This window comes from Nyctereutes procyonoides, unplaced genomic scaffold, assembly GCF_905146905.1.
Source record: "Nyctereutes procyonoides isolate TBG_1078 unplaced genomic scaffold, NYPRO_anot_genome, whole genome shotgun sequence".
NCBI lineage: Eukaryota > Metazoa > Chordata > Mammalia > Carnivora > Canidae > Nyctereutes > Nyctereutes procyonoides.
The window spans coordinates 1,398,020-1,411,349 of NW_026575044.1; the positions used below are offsets into that span (position 1 = coordinate 1,398,020).

General features: G+C 34.9%; 1 protein-coding gene across 2 annotated transcripts in view; it reads left to right on the forward strand.

The window, feature by feature from the left end:
• Positions 1–13,330, forward strand: part of KIFAP3 (kinesin associated protein 3) — a 145,700-nt gene that overhangs the window by 8,740 nt on the left and 123,630 nt on the right. For both annotated transcript variants that reach the window (XM_055323683.1, XM_055323682.1), the window contains exons 2-3: positions 8,158–8,289; positions 12,500–12,654. In XM_055323683.1, coding sequence (XP_055179658.1) covers positions 8,158–8,289; positions 12,500–12,654 — 287 coding nt within the window. The remainder of the gene's footprint in view (positions 1–8,157; positions 8,290–12,499; positions 12,655–13,330) is intronic.

The window sequence follows — 13,330 nt, forward strand, 5'->3', positions numbered from 1 at the left end:
TGAATTTTGATGTATTTGTCTGTTTTTATGCAAATACCATATTATTTTGATTACTTTAAGTTTGTAATATAGTTTGAAACCAGGGAATGTGATGCCTCTAGCTTTGTTGTTTCCCAAAATTGCTCTGGCTATTCAAGGTCATTTGTGATTCCATACAAATTTTAGGATTGTTTATTCAATTTTTATGAAAAAAATGCCATTGGGATTTTGATTGGGATTGCATTGAATTTTTAGGTTTCTTGGGGTTGTATGGACACCTTATTAGTATTCTTCCAATCCATAAGCACAGACTATCTTTTCATTATTTGTATTATGTTTGATTTCTTTCATCAATATCTTCTAGTTTTCAGTAGAGAGGTCTTTTACCTTCTTGGTTAAATTTATTCCTAGATATATTATTATTCCTTTTGATATAATTGTAATTGAGAGTATTTTCTTAATTGCTTGTAAGAGGTTCATCATTACTGTATAGAAATGCAACTGATATTTAATACTGGTTTTTGTAACCTGCAACTTTCTTGAGTTTATTAGTTCTAACAGTTTTTGAGTCTTTAGGATTTCCTTTATAATAGTATCATGTCATCTGCAAATAGTGACAGTTTTACTTCTTGCTTTCTGACTTGGATGCCCATTATTTCTTTTTCTTGACAGATTACTCTTGCTTGGACTTCTGTCATTAAAAGTATGATATTAGCTGCGTGTTTATCATATACGGCCTTTATTATTATGTTGTGGTACATTTTGTATATTCATTTTGGTGACAGTTTTTATGGTAAATGGATGTTGAATGTTGTCAAATGTTTTATGCATCTATTAAGATAATCATATGACTTTTATATTTCACTTTGTTATATAGTATATCATAATGATTGATTTGCATTTACTGAACCCTCCTTGTATCCCTCAAATAAATCACACTTGATCATGATGTATGATGCTTCTAATGTAAACTTGAATTTGATTTGCTAGTATTTTGTTGAAGAATTTTGCATTTGTATTCTTTTTTTTAAATTTTTTTTAAATTTTTTATTTATTTATGATAGTCACAGAGAGAGAGAGAGAGGCAGAGACACAGGCAGAGGGAGAAGCAGGCTCCATGCACCGGGAGCCCGATGTGGGATTCAATCCCGGGTCTCCAGGATCGCGCCCTGGGCCAAAGGCAGGCGCCAAACCGCTGCGCCACCCAGGGATCCCTTGCATTTGTATTCTTTAGAGATATTAGCCTATAATTTTCTTGTGTCTTTGGTTTTGGTATGAAGGTAATGCTTGCCTTGTTAAAGGAGTTTATAAGTATTCCCTCCTGTTCTATTTTTTGGAAGAGTTTGAGAATAGTTGGTATTAATTCTTTGAATATTTGGTAACATTAACCAGTGAAGCTGTTAGGTCTGGACTTTTGTTTGTTGGGACAGTTTTGATTACTAATTCAATCCCTTACTAATAATTGGACTGTTCATATTTTCTATTTATGATTCAGTCTTGCTACGTTGAATGTTTTTTAGAATTTTGCCCATTTCTTCCTTGTTGTTAAATTTGTTGGTGTATAATTAATTGTTAAAACTCAGGATCCTTTTGTATTTTTGTGTTATCAGTTGTAATGTTTCCTCTTTTGTTTCTGACTTTATTTTTTTGAGTCCTATCTCTTTTTTTCTTGGTGGATCTAGCTAAAGTCTTGCCAATCATCTTGTAGTTTGATCTTTTCTCTTGTCCCTTTAGGGTCTATTTAATTCATTTTCACTTTGCTCTTTGTTATTTCCTTTCTTCTACTAACTTTGGGCTTTGTTCTTTTTTTTTTTTTTTTTTTTTAAGATTTATTTGTTTTGGAGAGAGAGCTGGAGGGAGGGGCAGAAGGAGAGGGAGAAAAAATCTCAAGCAGACTCCAGGCCGAGTGTGGAGCCTGATATGGATCAATCTCATGATTCTGAGATCACAACCTGAGCCAAAACTGAGTCAGACACTTAACCAGTTACATTACCCAGGTGCTTCTGGGCTTTGTTCTTTTTTCTAGTTCCTTGACGTATAAAGGAAACTTGTTTATTTGAGACTTTTCTTCTTCCTTGATGCAGATATTTATCCTTATGAACTTCCCTTTTAGAACTGCGTTTGCTGCATACTTTGATTTGGTATGTTGTAATTCGATTTTCATTTGTCTCAAGGTATTGAGCTCTCTTTTGATTTCTTTGACCCGTTGATTGTTCAGTGATATGTTATTTAATCTCCACATATTTGTGAATTTTTTGGTTTTCTTCTTGTAGTTGATTCTAGTGTTATATTATTGTGGTCAGAAAAGATGCTTGATATATTTCAATCTTTAAATATTAAAACTTGTTTTGTGGCCTAACATATGATCTGTCTTGGAGAATGTTCCATGTATGCTTGAAAAGAATATGTATTCTGTTCCTTTTGGATAGAATGTTCTATTTATGTCTGCTAAGACTATCTGGTCTAATGTATTATTTAAAAACCAACGTTTCCTTATTGACTTTCAGTCTGGATGATCTACCCATTTATGAAAGTGGGGCATTAAAGTCCCCTAGTACTATTGTATTGCTGTTTATTTCTCTGTTTAGGTCTGCTAATATTTTCTTTATATGTTTATGTGATCCTATGTTAGATGCATAAATATTTACAGATTTTATACCCCTTTGTTGGATTGACTCCTTTGTTATATAATAATCTCCTTTTTCTCTTATTGTAGTCTTTTTTATAAAGATTTTATTTATTTGAGAGAGAATGTGCACAAGTATGGGGCAGAGGCAGAGGGAAAGGGAGAAGCAAACTCCCTGCTGAGTAAGGAGCCCAACATGTGGCTCAGTCCCAGGACCCCTGAGATCAGGAGCTGAGCTGAAATCAAGAATCAGGCACTTAACTGACTGAGCCACTCAGGCACTCCTTTATTATTTTTTTCTTTTTGTTCCTGATTGGGTGAGTTCCACTGCCCTGTCTTTGAATTCACTCATCCTTTCTTCTGCCTCAGATGAACTGTTCTCTGTTCACTCTAGCCTTGTGGGTCTCATGAACACAAGACTTCCTGGTTTTCAGTCCTAAGCATTTTAGGGCTCATCTTCCAGGTGTAGGTCTTTAAAAGTTGAGGTATCAGATATAGGGTTCAAACCCTTTGCTCCTCAGGCTGAAGCTCAGGTTTGTGAGTTCCCTACTGATTGTAGGTCACTACACATTGGCAGGGGTGGGGTTTGTGGTGAGATTGTATCTTGGTTTCTCCTACCCACTTCAATGTGGATTTTTTCTCATTCACTTAATGTGTAGGAGTCACTCAGCTAGTTTTTAGGTGTTTTTATCCCCCAGAAGGAAGGTGGTCGTCATCGTCATCATCGTCGTCTTCTTCTTCTTCTTCTTCTTCTTCTTCTTCTTCTTCTTCTTCTCTTCTTCTTCTTCTTCTTCTTCTTCTTCTTCTTTTCTTCTTCTTCTTTTTAAGTTTTTATTTATTTTTCATTGTGTGTGTGTTTTATATCTTTAATACTTGAATGGCTTTATTTATTTATTTTTTAATTGGAGTTCAGTTTGCCAATATATAGTATAACACCCAGTGTTCATCCCATCAAGTGCCCTCCTCAGTGCCTGTCACCCAGTTACCCCAACCCCATACCTACCTCCCCTTCCACCACCCTTTGTTTCCCAGAGTTAGGTGTCTCTCATCATTTGTCTCCCTTTCTAATTTCTCTCACTCAGTTCCCCTTCTTTCCCTTATAATCATTTTACTATTTCTTATATTCCTTGTATGAGTGAAACCATATGATGATCATCCTTCTCTGATTGACTTACTTCACTCAGTATAATATCCTCTAGTTCCATCCACATCGAGACAAATGGTGGGTATTCGTCCTTTCTGATGGCTGAGTAATATTCCATTGTGTATATATATATATATATATATATATATACACACACACACACACACACACACACATACATACACACACACACACACACCATATCTTCTTTATCCATTCATTTGTTGCCTTCAACAACATCATGGCTCCTTCCACAGTTTGGCTATTGTGGACATTGCTGCTATGAACATTGGGGTTCAGGTGTTCCAGCATTTCACTACCTCCATATCTTTGGGGTAAATCCCTAGTAGTGCAAATGCTGGGTCATAGGGTAGCTCTATTTTTAACTTTTTGAGGAACCTCCACACTGTTTTCCAGAGTGGCTGCACCAGTTTGCATTCCCACCAACAGTACAAGAGGGTTCCCCCTTTTCTACATCCAGAGGAAAGTTTTTCATATGTAGCTGCAGATGTGATGTATCTATGGGAGTTCAGAATCCTCCCATGCTACCATCTTGAATGGAAGGTTGGAGTAAATTCTTTCAACAGCAATAGTTTTTTTTTTTTTTTAAGTACCTGTTTAATGAAAGATAATGAATTTTTGTTTTTCTAGAAAATTGATGAATGTGTAATGTAATGTCAGCATTTATTTTCTCTTTAAGGATCATAATTATATCATCAACCACATAAAGTCTGGAAACATTAGGATGTACTTCAGAAATTATTAAGAACATTGTATCCCCAGAATGACAACTATTACATGGAGTGCTAGAAGATATATTTTTATATCACTCTGTGAAGCATAGACTTCACATTGGTATTAAAAATGATTTTTCTAAATTAACTTCGCATATTTTAGGTTCTGGTTTTCTTATGTATATAAAAAAATAGAGGTGTTATTGAGAAGGCTCCATTTGTTGAAAAAATTTACAGTTAAAAGATAGCAGTTTTGTTATGTGTCATATGATGCTTCAAATAGAAAAATCAGTTAATTCCAATAATTAGTTAAATTTTTAAAAATCTAATACATGGGTTCCAGGTAAAGCATTTGAAAGTTCATTCTCTTGATATGTAAACATCTGACATCATTATGATTACCATGTTAAATTCAGTTTGAAAGTTCAGCTTTAAGACAAAATTATTCATTTTGTGGCGATAATTCAAATATAAGTTTGGCAAGGCACATTGGTTTGGAAAAATTTTCATACTAAATCAATTATCATCAGCAGATATGTACGTGTTATAGGTTGCATGCAGACATAATTCATAACAGTATCCAAATAAGCTGGAATATTTTACCAGCTGAACTAGAATTTGAAGCCATGGTTGTCAGTGTTGAAATATTTGTATCATACGTAGAGTAACTGAATTACAAAATGTTTTTAGCCTTTACAGAACTACTTGGTAAAGCAATCAAGTGCCCTATAATGATTTTGAATGTTTTGTAAATGTGTAAATTTTGTTCAGCATCAGTTAGAAATAAAGAATCAAGGTATTCAACAAATGGAGAATCTGTAATGTGAGTGTATGAATTTCTAAAGGCAAAGCATTGTCATAAAGTGACTACATAGTAAGTTTTAAATGTATGTTACTATTAGTGTAATATGAGCTTAGTTGTAATATATGTATTTTATTTTATTTTGAAAGATTTATTTATTTATTTGAGAGAGAGAGAGGCAGAGGGGCAGAGACAAAGGCAGAGGGAGAAGCAGGCTCCTCACAGGGAGCCCGCCGTGGGACTTGATCCCCAATGCTGGGATCACAACCTGGGCCAAAAGCAGGCACCCAACCGCTGAGCCACCCAGGCGTCCCTATATGTATTTTATATATTCAGTTACAATGCTAGGGAGAGTGGGAGGGGTTTATCCATCCATAATTTCCATCAGCCCCCACATTGATATAAACAGTAACTTGTGTTACTCTAATGTAAAGTGCCATTCAATGTAGTTTCAACTCTACCAGATTGTTACCCTTAGGTCTCTCCTATAAAGGAAATCTAGAGCTGCCACTCTATTATTTATATTTGGTAGAAAAATATCTGAATGTACATGTGCTAAATTTTTAAAATTGGTTTCTAGTTTTTTTTTTTTTATTTATGATAGTCACACAGAGAGAGAGACACAGAGGCAGAGACATAGGCAGAGGGAGAAGCAGGCTCCATGCACCGGAGCCCGACGTGGGATTCGATCCCGGGACTCCAGGATCGCGCCCTGGGCCAAAGGCAGGCGCTAAACCACTGCGCCACCCAGGGATCCCCTCTTCTAGGTTTTTGAGTTTATTTTTTTCTTTGCAATTTCGGTGTTCTGCTTTTCCTATAAAAACATAACCTGCTTTAGTGATAAACTTTTAAAAATTGAATGAATTTATTACTCTTTAAAACACACACACACACACACACACTAGCAAGAAGTGGGAAGATTCTTTGATCTATTTAATTTCTTTGAGAAAGGCAAGATATCAGACCAGAAGACAGCAATTAAGCTTCTATCTCACCTCTTGGTACGTGGAAGACCTACTGTGAAAGTGGTGGTAGGAGACTTCTCATAAGATCTGCATTTTTTATCCTTATGATTCTCTTCATTGAATTTGCCCCTTTCTGTATAGGAAATTCATGACTGGGTTTGCTCTCCATCTCATCAGGAAACAAATAACTAGTTTGCTTTATAATTAAGATAGTTTGTGTAGTGCTTCCTATTTAGTGCATCTTTTTTTTTTTTAAGCTCTTCTTAGTTCTTTTGATTCCTGTGATTTCTTTATTTTTTTTATTTTTATTTTTTTTAATTTTTTTTAAATTTATTTATTTATGATAGTCACAGAGAGAGAGAGAGAGAGAGAGAGAGAGAGAGAGAGAGGCAGAGACACAGGCAGAGGGAAAAGCAGGCTCCATGCACCGGGAGCCCGATATGGGATTCGATCCCGGGTCTCCAGGATCGCGCCCTGGGCCAAAGGCAGGCGCCAAACCTCTGCGCCACTCAGGGATCCCTGATTCCTATGATTTCTTTAGCTTTTAATTGCTAACCTCGACTTGTATCCATTTATCTTACCTTTTGGACTCTGTACCATCCTGTTTAGTATATGTGTGTTTATCTGATTTCCTGTTATTACTGGCCTGCCTGGTTTCTAGTTGCTTCCATTCTTTACCAGCTTTGTTCTGAACACCTTACTGTCAGTTTAGTTGCTGCTGATGTACCTACACTCTAGCACTGTTATATTTGATTTCCTACTCTGTCTCTCTACTTGAGTCTTAGTCATGGTCCCAATACAGACTCCATGTTCCTAGCTTTTTTTTTTTTTTACTTGAAGAATTCTGATGAAAATATCATTTAAAAAATTACACTGAAAATATACATAAGAAGCCATTTATTTCTAACAGAAGGAAAAGCTTTGGGTTTCTAATTATTGGAATCAATTTAAGACATTGTCATATTTGTGTTTCTTCTCATCAGGCTAAAATGCCCCCTAGCCCACTGTGACCACAGGGAGAAATTTATCTTGTTCTATTGCTTAATCTCTTTGAGTACAACTTGTCACCTTCAAATGTGTCCAAGTGACAAGGAATTAATTTGTCATTGGTTTTCAATAATTAAACATTCATTGTATAAACTCTAGAAGCTCGGAAGGATGATGTATATAGGAACTTTCCATGGGAACTGCTAGTGACACTATAATTTGAGATGTATAACTATAAAAAATGTATGATTTGAAAAATGATTAGGTACTAATGCCACAATCTACAGAGTTATATAAGATGATACATAATAAATATTGCAGTTTACATAATTTCTTCATGTCATTTTGTGTTACAGTTAATGGGCTAATTGTTAGGAAGATTGATTTTTTAAATATAAATTTTGGGGTGTGCTTGGGTGGCTCAGTTGGTTAAGCCTCTGAGTCTTGATCTTGGCTCAGGTCTTGATCTCAGGATCATGAGTTTAAGCCCTGCACTGGGCTCCATGCATGAACCCACGTAAAAAGAAAAGAGAAGAAATAAAACAAAAAAATAAAATAGAAAATAAAATATAAGTTTTTGGGCAGCTATCTGTGTTTTTGAATTGCTAATTTTTGTTTGAGGTTATTCTCTCCAAAACATTTATTTTATTTACTTGCTTTTATGCATGGTTCTTTGTGTAAATGTATTTCTTCCTCAGGTATAGCTATTTATTAAGATGCTTTCTGCAAGACTAAGCATAATAAGTATAGTACAGAGTTTACAGACTTGGAGAAAAAGACTGGTTTCTTGGTCCAAGTCAAGAGAAAATATAATTTAAATGCATATGTTAATCCAACCCACATGCTTTTGGAACTAGAAACTAGGTAAAAACCATGAACATTTTGTGAGTTTTTAATCTGTGTCTCTTTTTATCATATAGGAAAGTTAAAGGAGGAAATATTGATGTACATCCATCAGAAAAAGCACTCATTGTTCAGTATGAAGTGGAAGCTACTATTCTTGGAGAAATGGGTGATCCCATGTTGGGAGAACGAAAGGAATGTCAAAAGATGTAAGTTTTTTTCATTTGTGTATGTTTTGAAAGTAGTGAACCTTATACAAATTGTGTAGAAATCTGATGGTATTTATATCTGCATAGATGATAGATGGTTATAGCATTCTTCTAGACATACTTCATCTTAGTGAAGCAGAGACTATATTAAACTATAAAATCAGAGTATATTTATTCCAGAGAAGATCAGGTTTACATAAGCATGATGGGGCTTCTTGAAAAATATAATTTCTAATTTATCCCATTTAGTAAATGCATATAATAGAATATAAACTACTACAACTTGTGAAATCAGTAATAAAAGATATGATTATGTGAGACTTTTTTGCTTAATTTAGGAAATGTCTATTTTAGGGGATCCTGTCTGTATTCTTTTTTCCCTGGAACTGTAGAAAATACTATGAATTCTAGAATTCTCAAATGGGGCATGTACTTTTAATTCATCCCTTAAAAGTCTAGCCCTATGAAAGATGTTAGTAATAAAATGAGCATTTCTGACTCAATGAGTTGAGCTTATATCTCCTGACATCCTACATACTTTCCTTCCTTCTTTTATAATACTTTCAGGAGCCCATTGGAAACTGGCCTTTTTCATTAATCTATTAGTTGTGCTGCTAATTGTCTTGCCCTTCTTCCATAGTGTTGTGGAAGTAAAGAAGGTCTGAGATTACCTAGTATTCTCTCCAACATCTCTCCCTCCATTTAAAAAAAAAATTGATGTTGGAACTAAGTTAAAAGAGTTTTAACTAGTTAAAAAGTACTAGTATGTTCTGGTGGTGTAGCACACTGAAAAATACTGTATTTTAAATATATAGCAGTGGTTCTTAATTGGCTGTGATTTTTTTTTCCCCCAGGGAACATTTGGTAATACCTGGGGACATTTTTGGTTGTTGTAACTGGAGGAATCCTATTGGAAATCTAGTGGATAGAGGACAGGATACTGCTAACCATCCTACAATGTACAAGATAGCCACCTACAAACAAAGAATGATTTGGCTCCAAATTTTAATAGTGCTGCAATTAAGAAATTGCATGTGTGTAGCAACCTGCAAAGAGAAACTGCCTAATATCTTAGTAAGATCCCTAATCCATCTTCCTTTTTTGTGTTAGGAGACTAAATTACACAGATATTTCATTAAAATAACTGAGTCCTTGCATAATCCGCTAAACTGAAGAAAATACACATATACACACACACAGTACTTAGACTGTGTCCTCTTACACTTTCTCTTCCATTAATGTGTTTCTGATTGCTGCCTGAATTTTGTGCATTTTGAGGACATGTAAAAATCTCTTGAGATCTTATTAATTTGACTTCCAAAGAAGGTAGCAGATTAGTCTTTGCCTTTAGAACTTCAGATATCCACATTTCAGGTGAGAGATTTCATTTTTAGTTCTTAAGAATGCAGTAAGTAGCCTCCTTCAGCTAGAATTAAACGAGAATGTTGTTATTGCTTGGAAATCCATGGACTTTTTAGACAAAGGATACATTCACCCAAGTGTCAACCACTTGGCAGGAGTTACTACCAACTATGGCTAGAGTACGTGGATTTAAACTTCAGTAAGGGAAAACGTAAGTAATTCAACCTTGTGATACTCAACTGTGGCTGTGCAAGGTTTGGAGAGAAATCACTGTAGGACCAAAAGGAGAATGTAGTTTGTTGATAGTTCAAGAAGTTTTAGCAATGGCAGCAAGTGGGGATAAGGATTTTGAGAGGGACACTCATATAGGCTGATTTTGAGAGGGACACTCATATAGACTTAGACAAATACGAAGTGAAATTGTCATTAAATTGGGGGAGTCAGTGCTATGGCCCAGGTCTAAAAGACTTATACTATATTTCATTTTCCCTTATTAGGTAAAGGAATATTTAAGCCCATCTTCAACGGAGTCCCAGTTTTCTCAAGATTTCTTTATAAGATACTGATGATTATGGACCAAAAATAATTTGGGTATTTTTCTTCTAGGTTTTTGATGTTCTTAGTAGGTATGGACTGCCTAATGAGGTTCTGATTTTTTACTATGAGTATAATCAGTAAACATATGGTTGACATTTTCTAAAAATTCTAGCCCTACCTGTTTTTTCTTTGTCTTTTATAATGAGGGAAGGAGTTAGGAGAGAGGCATACACACTGAAAGAAGAAAATCTATTACCTTGGATAGAAAGAAGATGAGTCAGATTGTTAATATATATGTTGGTAGAAAATAGATCTAAAAAAGGATAGAAAAATCTACTTTATCAAATCAATATACCACTACATACCTATTGGAATAGGTAAAATCCAAAACATTGACAGCACCAAATGCTGGTGAGGATATAGAGCAACAGGAACTCATTCATTATTAGTGGGAATATAAAATGGTATTATAACCACTTTGGAAGACAGTTTGGCAATTTCTTACAAAGTTAGACATAGGCTTACCATATAATCCAGCAGTTGTGTTTCTAGATATGAACTCTAATGAGTTGAAAACACATGTCCACACAAAAACAGGAGAATTAATGTTTGTAGAAAATTTATAATTGTCAAAAATTGGAAGCACGCCAGGTATCCTTCAACAGGCAAGCGGGTAAACAAACTGTGGTGCATTCATATAACCAAGTACAATTCGGGGCTAAAAAGAAATCAACTATCAAGATGTGAAAACACATTTGAGGTACCTTACTATATTAATGCATATAAGTGAAAGAAGCCAGACTGGAAAGATTCCAATATGTGACATTCTAGAAAAGAAAAAACGAAAGTAGAAAGATTAGAGGCTGTCAGGAGTTCAAGGGATGAGGGAGGGGAGAATAGGTGAAGCACAGGGCATTTTTAGGCCAGTAAAACCATTTTGTATGATACTATAATGGTGTATTCATGGCATTATACATTCAAGACCTAGAGAACTGTAGGACACAAAGAGTGAACCCTAATGTAAACTGTGAACTTCATTCAGTGATAATGTATCAGTTTTGTTTCATCAGTTGTTGTAAAGGCACCACGTGATGCCTTCTGGATATGCAGCTAAAATTATACAAAAATAAATAGTTTAAGAGATTTAAAACCGTAGGAATATAAATAGATTAAAGAAAACTTAAATGGACTAAGTATTGCTGGTTGTCGCATACATTAGAAGCCATTTCAGCACATTTTTTAAAAAGATTTTATTTGTTCATGAGAGAAACAGAGAGAGAGAGACATAGGCAGAGGGAGAAGCAGAGAGAGAGAGAGAGAGAGACATAGGCAGAGGGAGAAGCAGGCTTCCCGCAGGGAGCCTGATGTGGGACTTAATCCCAGGATCCTGGAATCACAACCTGAGCTGAAGGCAGATGCTCAACCACTGAGCCACCCAGGTACCCCACCACTCTAGGGAATTTAAGCATAAAAGGAATTTGTTAAAGACTATTAGGTAATTTGTAGAATCCTGGGAGGACCAGATTGAGGGAAGACTGTTTAGCTGGGAATAATATATAAATCACTATGCTGCACTTATTTCAGATCATCAGTATTTGAATAATGATTTCACAGATGCTGAGGACAAAGCATTTTTCAGAGATTTCTGTCCCAACTGCCTCTAATATCTTGATGTCTCTTCCAACATCGGCTGTCTTCACCAAAAAATAATTCCACACAGTGGCTACTTTGTTAATGTTTCTCTTTTTGAATGTAAGGCATACATGGGTACATCTGCTTGAGTCTTTTGCCACCAATTGAGTTTTCACCTGAACCGAATTTTGCGTCTTCATGGCTCTCCCTGGTACCACAAATCCATGTACATTGCCAATTGTTTCCACCAGAACAATTGAATCTGAAAATACTGATATTATGTGTGTGTCCATAGTTAAATAATTGTGAGTTTGGTCAAGAAAATTACTTATTTTTGGCAATATGGATTCTCATATCCAATAATGATTAATTAAGACTTCATATATATTGTCAGAAAGACTGTTTTAAAACAAGATACCTGTCTTAGACAAGATATGCTATCTTGTCTAGAAGAGTCAGATGTAGATTTTATGTTCCTTTTGTGATCTTGCCTGTCCAGTTCAAAGAAATCATTTGTTTGCATTTTTCTAAGCCTAATTACATCTAATACTTTATTATATTTTACTAAAAGAGTCTGTGTCAGGTACCTTTAAATACTTTATAACTATTTATTTGTAAGTAGTATTTTTATCACTTACTTTGGCATTACCTGAGTTGGAAAATTTTGATATGCTTACAGCATTCGTCTTAAGAGTCTCAATGCCAACACAGATATATCTTCCCTGGCACGGAAGGTGGTTGAAGAATGTAAACTTATTCATCCCTCAAAATTAAATGAGGTAGAACAGCTGTTGTACTATCTACAGAACCGCCGGGATTCATTGTCAGGAAAAGGTAAGTATAATTCCTTACTTTTTAATGCATAACCAGAGTTCTTTATAGTTTTTGCTTTTGATATTTCAATCATGGGGTTTGTTTTGTTATTGTTTTATTTTATTTTGCCAGTGCTATAAGTAAGTAATGAATGAAAGAATAAACCTATTAGTTTCCTGCAGGAAGGCTCTGTATTAGATACTTCTATGCAAAATGATGTTTCTGTTTCATATTGTGGTAGGTGTGTGTTTGTGTTTGTGTCTGTATGTTTGTGTGTGTGTGTGTTGTCTATATTTCATATTGTGATGTGTGTGTATGTTTGTGTATATATGTGCTGAGGTAAGGAGTGAAAAAGCAAATGTCATATTGACTCTAGAATAATGAAAGGAGAGAATTTGGGGCGGCAAAATCTATTTTCTCTACACAATTAGATTTTATTTTCTAAATTTCTTATAGAGATTTAATTTATAATTTGAATGGGTTACTCAAGCATTTAAATGTTAAAATATATGTCATATGTTTTCAACTATCCTAAAGATAGAAGTTTTATGAATCTTTCTTAGGAAAATATTGCTTTTTCATTCATAATGTCTTCCTTGTTGCCATTCTTCTGTCTTCAATTTCTTCATAAAGAACCAAGCCATTAAAATATTAAAGCTAAGCAATTATCTTTAGAAGACATCATCAAATATTCTAA